At 39.5% G+C, this 19,668-nt stretch overlaps 1 protein-coding gene across 2 annotated transcripts in view; it reads left to right on the top strand.

Annotated features, from left to right (window-relative positions):
* LOC146984893 (metabotropic glutamate receptor 4-like) overlaps positions 1–19,668 on the top strand; it is a 185,625-nt gene that overhangs the window by 146,515 nt on the left and 19,442 nt on the right. For both annotated transcript variants that reach the window (XM_085782478.1, XM_085782479.1), the window contains 3 exons: positions 183–323; positions 10,970–11,170; positions 18,214–18,350. In XM_085782478.1, the coding sequence (XP_085638604.1) occupies positions 183–323; positions 10,970–11,170; positions 18,214–18,350 (479 nt within the window). The remainder of the gene's footprint in view (positions 1–182; positions 324–10,969; positions 11,171–18,213; positions 18,351–19,668) is intronic.

Raw genomic sequence — 19,668 nt, 5'->3', positions numbered from 1 at the left:
AGTCTGGGCTTTCAGGAACAATAAATCCTTTACTCATTTGAAATCATGACTTCACACAGTATATTTTGCTTCTAAAAGCCTTTGGGTGGATGGTGGTGTGTTACCTCCACACAGAATTGCAATTCAAATGCAAAAATGTGAGAGATTAAACTCTAAGAGACCCTCTCATCCATTTTTTTCAGGTTTCGATCGCTACTTCATCAGCCGGACATTAGAGAACAACAGACGAAATATCTGGTTTGCAGAGTTCTGGGAGAATAACTTCCAGTGCAAGCTAAGTCGGCACGCTGTGAAGAAAGGATCCGGCATCAAAAAATGCACAAGTGAGTCTACATTTAAAAGCAGTGAAGGCACAACGGAACGCATTCAATCAATGGCCAAAGTGTATTGATCGAGTCTGCTGTGAATACATTATGAGTATGCGAGTGTGTACTTGGTATGCATAGGTGAATTTATTTGTCATCAGGGAGAAAACAATCACACTTCTCTAAATTAGTTTAAATGTAATGGGTGTAGATAAGTGAGAGGAATCTTTATTTTCATCCGAGAGAAATTAATGTTCCCTTTGCTCGTCTGTTGCCGAGTTCAATTTGCAGTGGGCGACAACAGCAATCACAAAACTATGTCACCGCATGCGTCGGGAACATAATCGATAGCAAATCCATTCAGCCCATTAGAAACACACTTTCAGGTCATTAAAATCAGTGCTCTCTCCAGGCCTGTCTCAATCTCAAATAGTCCAGACTGACTGATTTAAAGCTGCCAACTCCAATGTTTCCAGGCAGTATATATTCCTCGTTTATTTATCTGTACGTTGGAGTGATGTACAAGATCTCTGTTGTCGTCAGTTAAGAGATGCTCATCCTCTGCACCTACAGTATGCTTCATTCAGCATTCAGAACCAATACAGCTCATGTTTCAACCTGTACTGCTTAGCAAAAAGATTGCTCAGTTACGCACATTATAATAAACAAATATGTGTTTTTTGCAGTAAGGAAAGGAAGTAATGGTTAAGTAGTGAAGTTCACCAGTTACTAGTAATGAACTACTTGTTGTTATCCATCTATAGGCGGGAATTTGCAATTAACCAGTAGGCTATCAACCTAGTGCCTGCTATTAAGCCATCCCGGTCTGTTGAGCAGCTTTTATAACCATCAACTGCAACTATAAAATCAAAATCACTTTATTCATCCGTTAGGCACTTCCTTTGCAAAAAGCACCAGTGAAGGTGCAGACACACACAGATCACAACAACCTCGACAACACATCTCATGACAGTGGCAAATTCCCAATGAGACCCAATTAGTCTGGAGCTAAATCCAATAGGTCACTTGATAAATGATAATACAGGTGATTTTTTCATCTGTCTGCTTGGATTTTAATGTCTTGCCTCTGTTAAACTGTCTTCCTTTCCAAACTGTGACAACACAGGCATGAATCCCAGGTCTGTTTGACCTTCAAGCTGTGGCAGCAGTTGCCACACCAGTGATAAAAAGCAGAACACTGGCTACCTGAAGCCCAGTTTGCGCCTCTCATGCATAGATACAAGTTACAAGACAGGTTCATGTGAACGTTGGTGAACATGAACAAGATAAGTGCAGTGGCATTTAACACAACACATGGTACCAAACCGATAACTGTGCTACATTCAGAGCTTAACAAGCTCTTTAGGACAAAGAATAAGGTTAATCAGAATAAATCCTATGGCTATGGCTACAAACTGACACACACACACACACCACACACACACACACACACACACACACACAGGGGGAAAGCCTTCTGTAGGCAGGCTGCTAACCCAACTACAAAACACATACCCACAGAGAAACTCAAGAAGTGTTTGACAGCAGCTCCTCGTGGCTGTTAAGCTGTGGTTAGCTCTGACTATCAGCTGTGCAGCGCTGTGGAAGCTGCACCGAGCAGTGAGCAGTCGGTGTTACCCATGTACCCTGACTTCCTGCATCACACACACTGCGCCTCCTATAGTGGCTGCTCTCAAACTCCTTTTGGTGCTTGGTTTCAAATATACAGAGGGAGGAAAAAATACTACTACGGCGTAAATACTAATCCTTTCAGACGCCCCCACCTGACTTTAAGTGAAAACAAGGTTAGTGATGAACCTCCACTGCCTGATGTTGAATCATAGATCATTATTAAATACGGTTGTGAGTAGCTACACTAGCAGAGACCAATTTGCTGTTTGTCTGAAAGGATCGTGATCAATATTTTGAGAATTTGCAGCTCGTGAGTTGTATTGAATTTGTTGTGACCCTCATTAGACAGCATGGAGATAGTGTGGCACTCTTATGTTTGGATGGAAGCGGCGGCGAAATGTGGAACAGATGGTACAGTGTCTCTGTAGATAAAATGTGAACATTTACATGAACTGACAGTTGTTATTATTATTTTAAATATTATATTAGTCATTTTTACTTGAGGATATCACAAAATTAACACAGCGTTTTATTCTATAGTCTTGTTCAGTCAGTGGATAATTTTAACTCCTGGCTTCCTCATCCATCTGGTGTAGGACACTGCAACCTCAAAATGTCACCAAATAGAATCGGTTCAACAGACCAACAGGCAAAGCTAAACAATTAGGCAGAGATTTCATTGTCAGCTCTCTCGACAGCTCTGTGTCCCCTTGGCAAGAAGAGAGACAACAATCCACACTTGTAGGTTTCAGGAGAACATGTAATCTTAAATGATTTCTGCATCTATCAGTTGTCATGGTGGCTGCTCTTGAGCTAAATTGCTGCAGCTCCTTTTCTTCCTTTGAGTAGACCCCGGAGAGAGGATGGTACATTTTTACAGGCTTGAGGTACAGTACAACCATTTCACTTTTGCCTTGCCTTTTTGCAAGTACTATGTCTACCATCCCCATTGTTCCCTTTATAGGCACAACTGCTTCTTTTCCCCACTTGCGAGTCACAATAATACTGAGTTGAATGAACCTTGCACTTTATATTAAGTAAAAAGTCCAAAGTTTATTTTAGGAGGAACTTTAAATCGACTGTGTGTTTTTAATAACAGACTTAATAAATAGAAAAAGAAAATTCCTCTCCTGAAAAATCTGTGGAAGACTGTAATCAACCCTGGAGACTGGAAAATGATATTCTTAAAGTACTAACATGATTACACGGGCATGTAATTATTCTGTTTGTGTGGTATCAAAGCTTTTAATCGCACAATACAAGTCCCTGGCAACTGATTTATGTGCCATAACAACATAGTGGTAAGAGATGATCCTCCAGGACTAAGACATTAAAGTGTATCTGACTTCGAGTGCAAGGAGAACAACAGTGTGCGCACATGTATAATTCACATCCTTATTGCTGCATCCTCTCCCAGAGTTGTTGTATTTGCTGCCCCAGTGGCTGAGGTCTGCTTTGTAGTTTCAGATCTACATTGTCATCCCCAACCCACAGGTTAGTTTACTGCTGTCTATGGATATTCCCAGAGTGCAGCAAAACACTATCAGGTCATGACCTGCTTAAAGTCTTCACATATTGAAATATAATGTTAAGTAGGTGCAAGAATAAATACTCAAACTTTTTATATGCAGTAGTTATAACTGAACTGTGATATGTAGAGATGATTTGGAAAATATCACCAACTAACCGTTTGCTTCACTTAGTTACAGCTAAACTTGTCAAACTTTGTCTGTCACACTGAGTTTGCAAGTGCAACAAGTACTCCAAATGAAACAATTCAAAGTTCCTGTTAATCTTTGAAACAATGGATCCTTGATTGCGCACAGTGGTGGACCAATGATGTATTCTATGTTTCTGTTTAAGTGTTTGTAAGGAGATTTTATCATGGAGAGGTTGACTTTTTTAATATTGTAAAAGCAAATTTATGTACCATAATTGCAAGGGACGTACTCCAGACTTTGTTTGGCTGTTAACACCTTAATTTACCAGTTGATGACGCATACAGTATTTAAACACCATTGTTCTTATACTGCAGTTTGGGAATAGTTAGTCTAATAAATCTAAGGAGGATCTTTGTTCTAGCATATACCCATTTAGCTTACCTGCGGTTCTTCATTGTCTGTATCAACTGTGTGTTTTTAGTCTTAACGTGGCAACACAACAGCATCTAAGAATGAAATGACCTTTGGTAACAAGCTTGATTGGAGCTGCTGGAGTGTAAAAGTACTTCTACAATAAGAAAAACAGATGTATCAATTAAAACCAATGGTTGCAAATGTGAGAAAAAGAAAATACGTAGCACTCGAGTTGGGTGACATTTACAGAAATGTTTATATAGATCAACTCCTTTTGTGTTTCCAAATTTGTAAACTGTGCTTTCAGGCTTTTAAAAGGGTGCTTCCCATTTGTCTTCTTGTCTTTTCAGATAACTCTTTTATTATCGATATAAAGAGAGTCTGGTTATGTTTTCTGCAGCAGAATAAGTAGTAACACAAAAAAGTCCAGGTCACAGGACCTAATTAGACATGGGAGGTCCAGAGCATATTCAGACAGAAGTTTATATGCCTTCTGATCTGCTCAGAAAATTCACTGTACATCACACTATTTCACGCTGCTGAACCATGAAACATGATCTCATTTTGCAGAGGAGAATGAGCAAGAACCGGTTGATATTAGGTCTAAGTTTGAGGGGAAAATGAGACAAATTGGCAATAATAGAGAGAGGCTGCACATTATCAGACGATTCTTGTTGCATCGGCCACTTAATGAGCAGGATTCACACATCAGTCTTTATTATTTTAGGCTGAACCTCAAAGAATCTGCCCTCATATTTGCCTTTTTGAGAATGTTGTTGCATAAAAGCATGACAGGGTTTTACTTGTCTGTTGCAATTTCCTTTTTTTTTTTTTTTTTTTTAAATCACCTCAGCCTACATCCTAAATATGTTACAGAGCACAATATGAAGAGAAGCCAATTGCCTGGTGTCCAGACATTTCATGCAGGGCTTCCTATAATTAAGTTTTTGTCTCTCACTGGGCTTTTGGCCATGGTGACAGCCTGGGCAGGTGCGATGTTTCTTACTGACGTCATGTGAACACACGTTGGGGCCTCACAGTCTGATTGAAGCAAACTGTCTTTGAGTCACTCTGTTGCTTTGCATCCCTGCAGACATGAGTCATCAAGGCTACCCGACACGACAACACGCCTGCTCGATTGTCTGACGTCCATCGCTCAGTGAAAACATCAAGGACAGCATGTGCAATTCAGTGTTGATAGACAGCTCTTTGATTCTCTTGGGATACAATGCAAATGTCAAGGTTAGGAGACTGTATGAATCAGAAAAGAAGAAGAAGATATTTCATCTGCTGTGTAAAAATGATTATTGACCTGCAGTGGTTTAGAGTCCTGTATGACAGGAAAGAAGGCTATCTAATTTAAAAGTAATTTGCTATCCCTAGATTTCTCATACCTACTGTAGACATTTCCTGTAATGAATTCTTGTTTAAAGGCATTTAGAGAAAGAAAAACTCAATTGCTACCCATAGCTCGCAGCAGCAACAATGAGTTCACTTCATCTGACCGACCGTGTCTTTGGAAGCAATGATGACAAGCACTGTCAAGTGCTGTGGTCTATTTCTGTCCCCTGGGTGATGATGCCCAATCTTCTTAATTGGAATAAGAAAATGGGAGGGATTTGTAATGGTTGTCAACCAAAGTTTGTCAAGCCCCTCACAAGAGCCACATTAGGAGATCATTTTAACTGTTTTTATTTTAGAGACTTTATACGTTGGCATGACATTATTGTATGTTTTCTCTAACTTTTAGTAGAAATGACTGGAACCTTGATAATGCAGCACAACATGACTGACCTGCATAAAACAGTGACGAGTTGAATAAATAATGAAAAAAAGTTCTTTACATTTGAAAAAGGAAAGAAAAATAGATTTCAGGTGATTTACAATACAATGAATCTTGCTCAAAATGTATGAGAGAATGGACAATATTATAGAAGAAAAAGTCAGATATTTATAATGGTAAAACATAAAAAAAAAACATTTCATGAGCACATGAAGAACTCCGTGAAGAACAAGGAGCTGGAGAAGGTGAAGGAGAAAGAGTAGTGTGAAATGGAAATGGATTTTCCAATTTTTTCAGTTTTCTCATGTATTTACAAAATATTGCTCATATAGAAAATCATGAACACTGGATAATGGCATATTCTCAAATGTGGCTCGACTGTATCATTACCTCGCCTACAGTGACCCATTACAGCAAGTCAAAATGAACTACAGCCAACGCAAACCGAGAGAGCATCCAGTCTGCTCTATCATCCAGGCACATTAGTTGGACACACAGCCTATAATTTTCAGCATCACAAAGAAAGAAATCATAGTGTGCACGAGTAATAAAATGACATTTTTGCGCCTCTCTACCTTCAATGAAAGGGCTGGGGGGAAAAAAGAAACATTTTTTTCTCAAAGGAAGACCATGCAGTGTGACCTGGAGCTTTCTGTATCATTGTGTTCTTTCAGAGTCTCAAGGTTTCCCTGATGAAAATGCAGAGAGCGCTGATAAAAAAAACAAAAAAAAAACATGCAGGGGCAAGGTTTAAACTCCATTTACATGAATGCTTGTTTTGCTCTGCTGCTTCCTGTGGCCCGTCCAGTCACTGTCCTTTCTCTCCACTGACCAGTGAGTTACTGCATCTCCTTGATCATACTAAATGTTTGATCACGGTCAACAAAGAAGGGTTGTCCTCTGTTTCCGTCTCCTCTTCTACCACAAGAAGGGAGGACTGTAAAGTTTACAGCCTGCCACACTAATGCTCCTGCATGAGCTCACAAAACACTTAAACCTCAACTCGGGGGCTTCTCGACTCACGCATCCATTCATCTACTTGTTGTGACAGCCCCAATTATATCTGAACAGCAAAGATCAAAGACATATTCATCTGCAGGAACTTGTTATCAAAGATCAGCCCTTTCTCTGATAATGCAAATAAAATCATCAAATTGTATTTAGAGAAAATAGTTTGTAGAAACAAGACTACAAACAAGACATGGTACAACTAGTCATTTCATCAATTTACTGTATTGTCCAACTTGTCCAGCCTTACAGTCATGATTCTTAACAGTCCATTAGGGCTGACTGATTAAGGCTGATACATTTATCCATGCCCTCACACTCCCTCACACTCACTTCAGACTCATACACCTCATACCTGTAACCTGAGCTACACTGCTAGATGTAATGTAACAACAATAACAACAGCGGACTCCCGTCGGTTCCCTTGGATACTGTGCCTGAAACTCGTCCATGCGACATGAATCGCCATAGTTGCACTGGCACAACTTCTCGTGTTTAGTCAACCTATAATGTTTGGAGTCTGTTTACAGTGTGCAAGCTTTCCACTCTTCTTCTCTGTTTTTGGCGTATTTGTGTGGCAGTGTTACAGTGCCACTACAGGCCTGGCATATGAACTACAGCGTATTGAGTCGTTGAACATATGGTTAATAGGCGTGCCTGAATAGTCAAATCGTCATCGCAATACTGAACAGTGTCATCACACATGGCACATTTTGCTGATATGGTGCAGGCCTACAGTAATTACCATCATTGTCACAGATGTAAATAATTGGAGATATATTTTGCATTGGGTGTGCATTAAAGTGCATTGTGGGTCTATATCAACAGTCATGATGCCAGTAGCTGACAAAGACTTTTTCATAAGGTAATGACTTTAACTCTCTCAGATTTGTCTCCCTCCCCCCTCTTCTCCCTCTCTGTATTAAAGCCCACGTCTCCTCAGAGGTGATAGAAGAGGAGTGGTAATGAGAAACATGGGAGAAAATGGGGTCTGGTAAAAATGCATTAGGTAAACACCCATACACAGACTTAACATACAAATTACAATTTCCATTCTGTTCACAGTGATTGCCAACCTGAAATCTCAAGGGTCACATGATGGATTTAAGGGATAAGCAAAGAAAATACTTGAGCGCGAGACTGTGTTTTGTGCTTTGAGATGGTGCTATTTAGATATTTTAGCCGTTTTTATGTTCACACCCACATGAGGTCACAAAACCTGTGGCAGCAGATAACAAACACATACTCCTTCATTTTCATTTGTCAAAAGCCAAATGGAATAGCAATCTCTGGTCTACCTGACCTGCAGGTCTTTGGCCTATGTGGGGTAAACTGGAGTTTGAGGGGGAAACCCTGAGATGCAGCCTCCTCTGGCGCTGAATATATGAGCTAAATGTCTCTCTATCTGTGTGAAAAAGAGGGAGAAAGAAAGTGAGTGGTTCAAAGAGCAAGAGGAGGTGGGGGTGGGGGATTAAAAGGAGAAAGGCTGTGACAGCCACAAAAAGAGATGGACTGCCTATTCCAGCCTCATTTTGCCTGTAGCACACATTTGTAGAATAAGTGCCAATATTCAAGCTCTTTAAACATTCAGAGCCTTGTCACTGATGTTAAATTGCCTCTTCTAAGCGAGCAAATACTGGGGAGCATATAATAACAAGACAAACAAAAACTATTCATCTGTTTAAAGCTAGCACTTGTTAAAATGAAGTGTCTCTATTGAGATAAGAAAGTCCTGCCACAGACATCTTAGGAAACATGACTCCCCCTTTATCAGCTGCTTCATACTATTGCGTTTTTACTATCTGATTATGAGGCATTGTTTACATTGTCTTGCATTGCCGCTCATCTTGATGCGAAGTTGTGAATGACAACATGATAAAGGACCACAAATTTGTTAAATAATGGAGATGTTGGCTTTAAATGAAACCCACCACCACACAAAGACCTCAAATACCATCCAAGTCTTGGCGACCATGGGTATACCCATTAAATTACATATTTATGTATAATTATTACCAAATGTCAAAGCCGCACCAATTCTAGAGTTATTAGGAAACAGTCTGCAGAAGCCCACACCCATTAGCAAACCAAATTGATTACCGTCACTCTTTCCACTTTTCTACATTACGTGTTATTGACATGAGCTATTATTCAGAATTAGTCTTTCAAGTCATCGTACAAAGAGGAAATGAGGTGCTATAATACAAATTACTCCATTTCCAAACATTTTTTTCCTCCGTCAAGTTGAGCAGAGTTCAAAATCTGGGGATTTAATTATTCTACAAAAGCATCAACCCTCAGAGCACGAGGAATCAGACAGACACAGACATCTATTGAATCGATGCAAATGAACCTCTGTTACAGAATGACAGGGATTTTTTGGTTTGACTTTAATAAGCTCTTGTCACAAAGAATAAAAAAAGCATCAAATGTTATCTGCAACTTCCAACAATCACTTGCCTTCCCTGGCACTGATTACAAAATATAGCATATTTCCTGGGGGGATTTGTTTGCATTGCTCTATAATTCACATGAAGTGTCTCCCAAAAGGGTTTTTCTGTCACATTCAAGGCAATAACACTGCAGACAACTAATTTAAGATTGTAAGAACCAGTCTGTAATCCATTTGCATTCAAAGAGAAAGAGGGAAATGAGCAGCACGCTGTCAGGAGAGAATGGCAGCGTTCAAATGGGTTATAAATAAAAGACATTTAGAGCAGAGCGCACGTGGAGTGTCTGTTTACGCAGCACCCCACTTCATCACAGCTGTGGTAGCACAAAAAAGCAAAGTGAGATCGGTGAGTTTGTGCTGTTCTTGTGATAATTCTCTTACCATTTTATTATTTTGAGATTTAAGAATTAAATGATGAAAAAAAAGAAACTTTCATGCAGGTTTTGAGGGCACAGAAAGCTTAAATGCAAATGAGTAAAGCTCTCCATCAGAACGTAAACAAAGGATTATTATTACCACTTAACACAAGGAAAATTCTATAATCATCAACAGGTTTTAATCTGACTTTATAATGCAGTTTTATTTTTCTATTAATTTTAATAAATCCAAACAGGCAAACAAAACGCTCAGAGCAGAATGACTGATGTTTGTAAACTACTTTATATTTAAGCTACTTTTAAATGGCGCCCTATCATTATCTGTCGGTGTATGTGACTTGCGGCAGCACCAGTGTCCTGCTGTCACTCTTTCCGCTTAACTCATCTGACAGGGCATTGGCAATAAAAGGATTAAGCCACTAATTGAAACCTTGCTTGGCAATTAACACATTTTCAAAGCATTAGAACAACCCCAGCCATGATTAATATACACCTGTCATAACTAATTACATTTATAGTGGAGAATGATTAGGCCTGTCTTGCTGTGTCTTCCACTCCTCCTCCACCACTCTATCACACTCTCTGCTCTTGATTAATAGATGTGAGGTGGTGGTGGCACGTGACTTTGTGGGGATAAACACTGAGAGATCATATAAACAAGACCTGGGAGTCCTCTGAGAGGGTTCCCCAGTTTGTTTTGACAAACCTTTGCTCCGTTTAACCTGTTTAACCTGTTTTGTGTATTTGTCTGGGTGATGTTTGTTATGCAGCAGTGAAAAGGCTTTTCGCTGCAAAGAGAACGATTGTGATATATATATGAACTCAGAGAGTGGTGTTGAATAATCTTGAGTGGGTCTAATCAGTGATCGACAGACCATAATGAGAAAGGCTGCACATGAGGCCATCTTGGATTTTGTGGAGGGAGATTCTATGATTGATGTCTAGAAGAAATAGCATATAATTAGTAGTTAATATGCACATCAATGCCAATCTCTAAATAAATTAAATATGGTGGGGGGAAAAAAACGAGCTCACAATTGAGTAATCAGGGCTTTTGAAAGCCTATCATTTGCTTGATTTTACACATCTAGCAATCATTGTTTAGTTCTTTAATTTTTGACTGATTGTGGAGCAGCTTTTCATTCATATGCCATATTCTAGTCTGGATTGCCTGTCACGATTGCCAGTAAAACACAGCAGGGGAAACATATGTAAATCAAACGTAATAAGTGATCATATTTCATCAAGTATGTGTGAATACATCAATTCAGTCCTGTGTGGGATATAATTTCATGAGCTGAGCTGGACTTTCTGTGATGTAAATGTTTTCCTTTTAGATCACGAGCGGATCGGGAAAGATTCATCCTACGAACAGGAGGGGAAGGTTCAGTTTGTGATCGACGCAGTGTACGCCATGGCTCACGCTCTGCACAACATGCACAAAGACCTCTGTCCTGGAAGAGTCGACCTTTGCTCCAAGATGGACACCATCAATGGGACGCTGCTGCTCAAGTACATCCGCAATGTCAACTTCACAGGTGTGTATTCCTAATTCCACCCTGGTGGAAGATATTTATGCTTAAAAAGGAACAAGAACTGATACATTACACCAGTTTCACTCAGGAATAAGAGTGCATATGTAATCTCAAGAGGGGTTCACCAACATGCTCATGCAGAGTTTTGTGTGTATACAGTGGTCTCCAATTATCAGACGACTGAATGTAAATTACTCTGCGCATAAGAGGCTGTGATCTGTAGGAGGGTTGACGATCAGCAGCAGAACAGTGTGTTTTATCATGGCTGATGATGTGCAGGAACTGTGCTTTGTGAGATTTCCCGCCTTATCTTGTCAGCATTGAAGTGCCCACGCATGAGATTTTCCTACTTCAAGTGCACTGGTTGGTGAGTTAAAATTGTACAGAATAAGTGGGGAGAAGAGAATGACAAGACAAGCACCAGCAAAAACAGGCAGCAGTAGTTTTACAATAGTTGTCCAATGTGAACTTCACTTACAGTATATATTCTTGGTGTTAACTCTGGAAAATGTTGTCTGCATGAGTTAGACTTGAAATGTACAATACATTCCCACTGACTCCCAATGTGCTAAAATGAAGCCAAAATAACCTGGATGTGGGCGTACGCACTGAGCATTATCCATAACGTTTGAAGGCAGAGTCTGCAAAGGAGTGATCAGGGCTGAAGCTCTGGTATCGATGTCTTGCACAACCACTTGCACGACTCAATTGCAAGTCAAAGCGCTGTGTGTCAAATGGTATGCACATACAGCTCAGATCACATAGCTTTGGGCCTTGTTTTTAATACATCTAAAATGTAACGGAGAGAAAGTTCTGATCCCACTACTTATTTAACTTCAACTGTAGCTTCATGCATCTTTCATAGAGTACGACCCTGCTGTTATTACGAGCCACTGACCCACGACTCCCCCATGGAGTTTTTTTTAAAAGCCACAATGTTTACCATGCAATGATCTAGGAGCATATGGGAACTCAAAAGGTTCAACATTGACTGTTTGATGTCACTGTGTCTCTTTGGTCTAACCTTACCTTAACTTAAATATAAGTGCTCTCATGAGGCCAACCACATATTGCCTGCTGTATACAGTATACTATTGTGACACAATGGCAGAGAAGCTGAAACATAAAAATCATAATAAACCGTGAAACGCTGAAGAGGATGAAACATGATCAAATATTTACAGTTTACAAATGATATTTATTTATACTGTAAATTTAAACTTAACTTAACACATACTGAGTCTACAATAGTTACACTTTTCAATAAACTGTCACAACAAGTATGATGCACTTTGGAACTTTGAAAATTAATTATACTTTACATGTACATGGAAAGATTATGTATAGGGAGAGCATAAAAATAGCGTGCGCAAGAATTTAACCCGGTGACTTGGGAATACATAATGAAAATGTATGCAGACTGGGGTCTAACTTAGGTCAGCATTAGTAGTTATAACGACTTGAGATAATTGTACATCAGAGGGGTACAGGGCCGGGGTGTTCATGCAATCAAGCAGAATGCAACAATGAGTGGTTTGACACAGTCTCAAACCCGCTCCACCCTCAGATGATTATACAGTAAGGGACTCATTTATTTGTATGACAATTACAGAGTGGGATCCTTGGTTCAGGGCCAGCCACGCCATAGCAACTACATGGTGGGAATCATTTACAGTAAATGAGAACGGATAAAGAAAACTAATAATTAAATCCCCAGACCTGTCCGCTGCTGCAGAATCCAGATTTTTTTTCCTCAACCAAACCTTTATTTATACTCACAAAGTTTGTTGAGGTTGCCCTCATTTACACCAATTGCCAGTATCAGTGGCTGCAGTTTGGTTCAAGAACACAAGTGGAAGTGTTTGGCAGTGGGAAGCAAGAGATCGTGTTCCACTGTATCAACTGCTACTGGTTGGTCCGACCGCGGCTGACCTAAACTCTTAGTGGGAAGAGGATAAATTTCATGTTGGCTCGGCTGATGAAAACTGTCATTGTCAGGCAGTTAGTAACTCTTGAAGAGTTTCCTCATAGGAAACATTAGGGCTTCAGCTATTGGCTCAAATGCCAAATACAACAAATACTTGACAAGTACCTGTAGTGGCTGTGTGAATGATAGCTCCTGTCTGACATGTACAAAAGGCTGAATTAGTACAACATTATGCTCACTAAAGAACCTTAAAGGGAGGAAGTGGCGATGGATGGATGGCTTACATACAAAGTACTGCAGTTCATTTAACCATCAGCCAACACTGCTTCCTTTTACTGTTCCTTACTTCTTCTTTTCTTACACATAAACCTACCACAGTCTGTTACACTGATAACAGTCAGCACCCAACATCTCATACAGCCTTTGTTCTTGGCCTGAACATGCAACCTTTATGTTAACACTGGCTGGATCAACAGCCGATCCAAAACTCAAACTGAACATCAGCGCCGAACCCCTTGTGGGTTTTCTCTACTGACAACTCTAAAACCATGAATGGAAAGTAAGAAGAAAATGTTTTATCTGGATATTGTGTCAGATCAAGAGAGTTTGTGTGCTTGTTTGGAAGATTGACAAACGAACATATTTTTTTTGCCTAGTTTGGAGGACTTGTTGAGAGGCACATGGCAGCACAGCCTCCACAGGGTTAGAGTATGTGCTGCAGTAGGAGGGATCAACTCTGTTGGTAACTAAAGTAATAGAGCAGGGAAAATGCAAAAAGCTCCTCAAGGAAGTCACGGTATTCTATTTACAAGGGAAAACACTGAAAACAAGAATATAAATTATGTATGGATTAGCATTTCTTTTTGTCATGCAGTCGACTTCACCTTTATTGCTGGGGATAATAAAGGTTAACTTGACACTCAGTTACTTTTCATGCCTAATGGATATTGAGAGCAAACTGTGCAGCGCTCTGCAGTGTTTTACTGTAGGCCGTATCTTCAAAGTCAAAACATTGTTTACCTGTTCCTGAGTGTGCATATTATTATGTAAGCAGGTCAGGTCTCATTTGTGGAAGATAAAAAAAAGAAAAAAGAAATTGTTAGGAGTTGTATTCTGAAGTCACATTTGTTTACGAGATGAATCAATTCTCCTAGCAACGGAGTAAAGCTTTATAATCTGAAGTGGTGTATTACAGGTTCGTTTTATAGAATTAAATTTCAATTCTTTATGCATTCCTTTATTCATGGTATTATTTTACTGGAAGGCTTGTCAGCACTGAAGCCATTGGGGTTACAGCGGTATGGCTAGAAAATCAATGCTTCACATTACCGGAATACTGCCTCACTTTTAAGAGTCTCTCAGCTCAAAGGGATGGAGAATTTAAAAGGTTTGTAGGGAAAACAGCAGGAAACTCTACATGATCCCAATGTATTCTGGGAATAGTCTATAGTCTATAGTCGTCCATGCTGACTAAAGGAAAGAGGAAACCCAGGCACCACGGATATTGTAGATAAAGCTGCTGCTTATCGATGTCTGGTATTAAGATTGTAATCCCAGTAATGCTGAAAGGAAAATGAAGCTGTTTACATTCAGGAGTAGTACACACTGTGGTACATAACACTGTGTTTTTCTTGAATGCATTTTTTTATTTTTTATGATGTAACCTTGCTAGACATAAAGCTGATACCAAAGCAGTGTTTAAAAAAAAGGCTGGTTGTAACATCAGGGTTTCAAAATACAGGCATTTAAAACGGCCTTGTTTTTCACAAGGTTTGATTACTAATTTAATTTGTGTGTGATGTGACAATGAACTCAGTCAAAGGATGGTCTGTCACTAGAGTGGTCTGCATTGTTATTAAGGAGTGCATAACAAGATTTTAAGGTGGATTTATGAAGCCATTTTTATTTATAAAAGAATCAAATTGTCTACTGCTTTAACCAATGCAAACCCTAAAATTATCTAAAAAATACTGCTTAATAACAGACTGTGAAATGGACAAGCAAAATAGCCAATCATGAGGATACAATGCAGTTTGAAAGACTAAACTCTTTTTGAGGTCGGTGTCATGAAAGTAGAACGAACTCTGCAAAGATAATCAACCCCAGCATTGGCTGCATTAACGCTGCCCAATTGAATGACTAATAACCATGTAAGACTCAGCCTCTATTTAGAGTAGAAATAAATTACAGTGTCTGACATCTCTGAGTCTTAATATTGGAAATTAATGCTTTACATTTATGGAGGAAGAGCGTTGATTGTGTTTTCTTGAACTTGTTTGGTTTGGTTTTTAACAAATGACCTCAAAGAAATTGGGTTCATTGAAGCCACCTCCATGCTTTTAAAGTTTAGCAGCAGAATCTCTATCTTATGTTGATCAGATTTTATTCGTCATTTGTAAATGCATTAGATTCCTCCTGGCTCTGGTTAATGGCTCATAATGGAGTGAAAGGGTCATTCTTATAAAAATGCAACTGTGATATCCCAAAAATTGCTGTTTTGTTAGCAATTCTTAACAGAAGCAAAGTACGGCTTTAAGTGAGTGTCAATCAACAATAAAATGATTTATTATTAAAAAAATTCATGAGCAGATTTGGACGATATGACAATATTAGATTGTGAAGGATAGTGTTAAAGATCTGCCAAGCAGAGTGATCGTTGCCGATTGCATTGTCTTTGACACAAGGAAAAAAGGTTGGGACAAGGTTGAGACACAGCAATCAACCAATCATAGTGAACTACAGGTAGTGCCTTGGATTTCTCATTCCCCACCTGTTTGGTTTAGACTGTAGCGGGATGATTTCTCATGAACGAGCAATGACAAAAAAATCCCTGCTTGTGTCCTTGGAGCGGCAGCTCGATCAGACACTGGGCTGATTTTACATGTCTATATTTATATCATTGATGTGGCAACTTGTCCAATCAGGCTTGAGTATGGAGTGACCAAGCCTGGGTGAGGTGACATCAGCTGTTGCATGTGTCCAAGGAGCCAGAGGAGCTGTTTATTAACCCAGTTAGATCTTCATTGTCTGTACAACATCTTGCTCTCTACAGATACAATTATTGTCTTCTACAAACTTATCAATTAATTCACAAAAGCACAAAAGCAAACGTAATGACTCATTACAGCAGGTCAGACAACTTGGTTAACTCATCTGACCTTCTGTTGCAAATCGTGATATGATATTTTTGCTATATTGCCTGATGCCTGATAGTGATCATGCATGATTCAGATCAGCTGATCCACAGATGATACTGATCATTTTTGGCATGCACTACAGTTAGGGATGTTCCGATCACATTGTTTTGCCCCCAAGTCCAAGTCATTTGATTTTGAGTATCTGCCGATACCGAGTCCCGATCCGATACTTAAGCAATGCAGTAAAAAAAAAGAAAGAAAGAACACACCCAAGTTGTCCCTTTCCTAGCCTACCAGCAACCAGCAGATACTAACTGCAGATTCTACTTTGAGAGTGTTTACCACAGATGATCTGTGAGTAGAATCATTGATATTGATCTACCAATCATGTTTTTAATGAAAATTGGCCATAAATGAGCGATGAGCAGTGATCAATTAGTTCATCCTTAGCATTATTAACCCAATTTGAAATTGCAAGTTATTAATCATATACAGTGCCTTCATACTGTCCTGCACACATCTTCTCTCTACAGTACAGTTCATTTAGCTCTCACAGCATTAACACTGGAGTCTTTTACCCACTGTTATGATTCCAGTTTAGCACATTCAGAGTTACATTAACAGACAATTTCACTGTGACCATTTCATATTCAGTTTTTAATTTTTCTATACTGCATGGCAGTGTTTCCTCAAAAATTTGACATGGTTATTAAACAAGGATTTTGTTAATATTTGCTGCCTGTGCATGAAAACTGTGATGCTTTCCTGCAAGTTAAGAGGTGAAACTAATCGATTAAAGCAATCAAATTAGTGGGAAAATACATCCCACTCGATTCCCTGTATTGCTGAGATGGGCAAGAAAATCTTCATAATTACACGACTGCCTGTTGTTGTCTCAGACATGCCCTCTAGATAATGCAGCAGGATGGTGCTAATGCAATTAAATCCTATGGGTTTTAATCAGACCTCTGACACACAAGAATTTTTTTAGAGAGGAAAAAATAAATCTGGTCTCAAAGTCTGACACACAGGTTTTCAACTCTGTTCTTTGAACCTGCGAGTCAATCAGCAATCAATACGCCAACCTATTAAACAGAACAAAACATTCACATTTATTATTCTTTTTATTCTTATGAAAGACGAGGGTTTAGTCAATACTGGTGAAACATGAACAACTCTACTGACAAGGAGTATGAAAACACTGAATCAAATGTGTGAGCATGATGCATATCCTCACTGTTTTGCAGAAAGTTGTGCTGTTGAGCGGGCAGTCCATAACACACTTCAGCTGGAAGTTAACTAATGCAATTTTTTTTTGTTTTTGCACTTTCCATGCCCCCATTTCAACATGCCTCAGAACTGCTGAGCATTGGGAGACTGCATGGAAGGAGAGAAAGCAAATTTGGTGGGAGCAAATAGAGACGGGAACTCTATTAATGATCTCTTCCTCAGAGACGCTCAGTGGTAGGGCTCTCATCACTAAATCTGCGAATGCTCGTTCTCTCTCTCACCACAACTTTATAACAAGTCGTGAGGCTGGAGAGAGGCTTGTGGGTTGGCTCAGAATTAGACAGAAACAGGAAGCGGAGGGATGAGAGAGACCTCAAAGTGGTAATCAAAATCAATGCTGTCATTCGTTAGCACTCTGAGTTGGGACCTTGTGGATAACAGGCTATGGGGCAATAAGCAGAATGAAGGAGTGTGAAATGATATGGGAACATGAACAGACAGCAGCCCTGGCCATCCTCAAAGGACCAGGAAAACATGGCTGTCAACATCTATTTTGCTACCATCATTAACACCGTAACAGCACTGTCTTGAAGTCGCCTCGCAGCCTCGTTTCATCTCAGGGAATTATGAGAACAACAGTATGACTTGCTATTGTTTTGTCCAGGGCTGGAGTAGAGTTTGGCATTAAGTTACTATCTGCCCTCTAAAATAACAACAGCAAGTTTCTGACCTCTTTTCTTTTTCTTCCTCAGGAATCGCCGGCACACCGGTGGTCTTCAATGTGAACGGAGACGCTCCCGGTCGCTACGAAATCTACCAATACCAGATCGCAAATAGCTCGATGGAGTACAAGATCATCGGCCACTGGACAGATCAGCTCTACTTAAACGTATGAATGTTTTGAATATTAGTTCCACTATGTCTGAGAGATGGTATGTTTGAGTTTTCTGACAATGTGAGCGACAGATTTTAGTGCTGACATTACATCAACATTAGACTTTGCCCATCAGTCAACCTAATCTATTATCATGCTAATATTTGGCTGTTTGGCATTTCTTTTTTGTTCACTTTTCAGTTTTGACAAGAAAATGCAATAAGCAGCTTCAATAACAGCTGAGCCTGTTCTGACCATCAGTCCTGCACAAAGATGCTGAATGGAGAACAAGGAGGAGAAAAATTTGTCACAGTTTATAAGAAAAAGCAACAATGAAGTGCAGCTGTCGCCAATTAGGACGAAAGCCAAACATGGGCTCAAAATATACTTTCTCATCTGAATTTATTTCTATCCGACACTGCCAGAGCAGCCTCTTAACTTGTAACCATTATCTGTGACATTTACAGCAACTCTAATATTGTCACACATAGCGCAGCTTCATTTATTTACCGTCTCATAACTTATCACTCTTATCAAAGATTATGCAGAGTGCATCTTGCTTACGTCGGGTTTTATAGGGCAACAGCCGACAGAATAATATTAATAATAAATCACCCTCTTTCTGGTTGGCTGTAAAATTTATAAACATGCAGGCTGACAAATGATTTAGGTTGGTACAGAAAGTGTAGCACAACGTTTCCACTGACAATTACGCTCATATGAGTAGGCCTACAATGAAGTAAAAAGACAAGGACATCTTTCTGCATTAACCTTATTTTGACATTTACCATCACTAATAGATACAGTCTTACCAGTTCGCTCTTCAGTATCTAAATATGCATGGAGCATAGAATCTGCAGTGTTGCATATGTTTACATCAAAAGTGCTTTGTTTTAAATGCCAAACTTTCTGAGGAACCATATGTGTGCATTACTTTTTTTTTGCTGTAATGCATAATTTATACATGAGGCCCAAGGCGTTCTTATTTTGTTAACACGTATACTGTAGGCACAGTATTAGTTTAGTGTCGACAGAAGGTGCTGAGTTACTGCTGCACCAAAATCGATTTATCAGATTCCCCTTGAATGACAGTGACCCCCAAGAAAAACTAAGAATGTCATATGGAGCTTTTTTTTTTAAGACACAAAACCGATCATCTATAACAGCCAGATGTTTATTTGAATAATTGAATACTCCCCATCCTTTTCCGCACCCTAGTTCACTTAATAAGGCTTTAAGCAAACTGTGTTGTAATGAAAATAAATAAAGGCCCGTCCAACAGCAAAAGGCACAAGATCACAAGATACTGCACTGCTGTGTGTTGAGACTGCAG

This window comes from Trachurus japonicus, chromosome 7, assembly GCF_045865225.1.
Source record: "Trachurus japonicus isolate A0001 chromosome 7, Traja_1.0".
Classification (NCBI taxonomy): domain Eukaryota; kingdom Metazoa; phylum Chordata; class Actinopteri; order Carangiformes; family Carangidae; genus Trachurus; species Trachurus japonicus.
The sequence above is the reverse complement of the archived record's forward strand: the minus strand, read 5'-3'. Positions and strand labels throughout refer to the sequence as shown.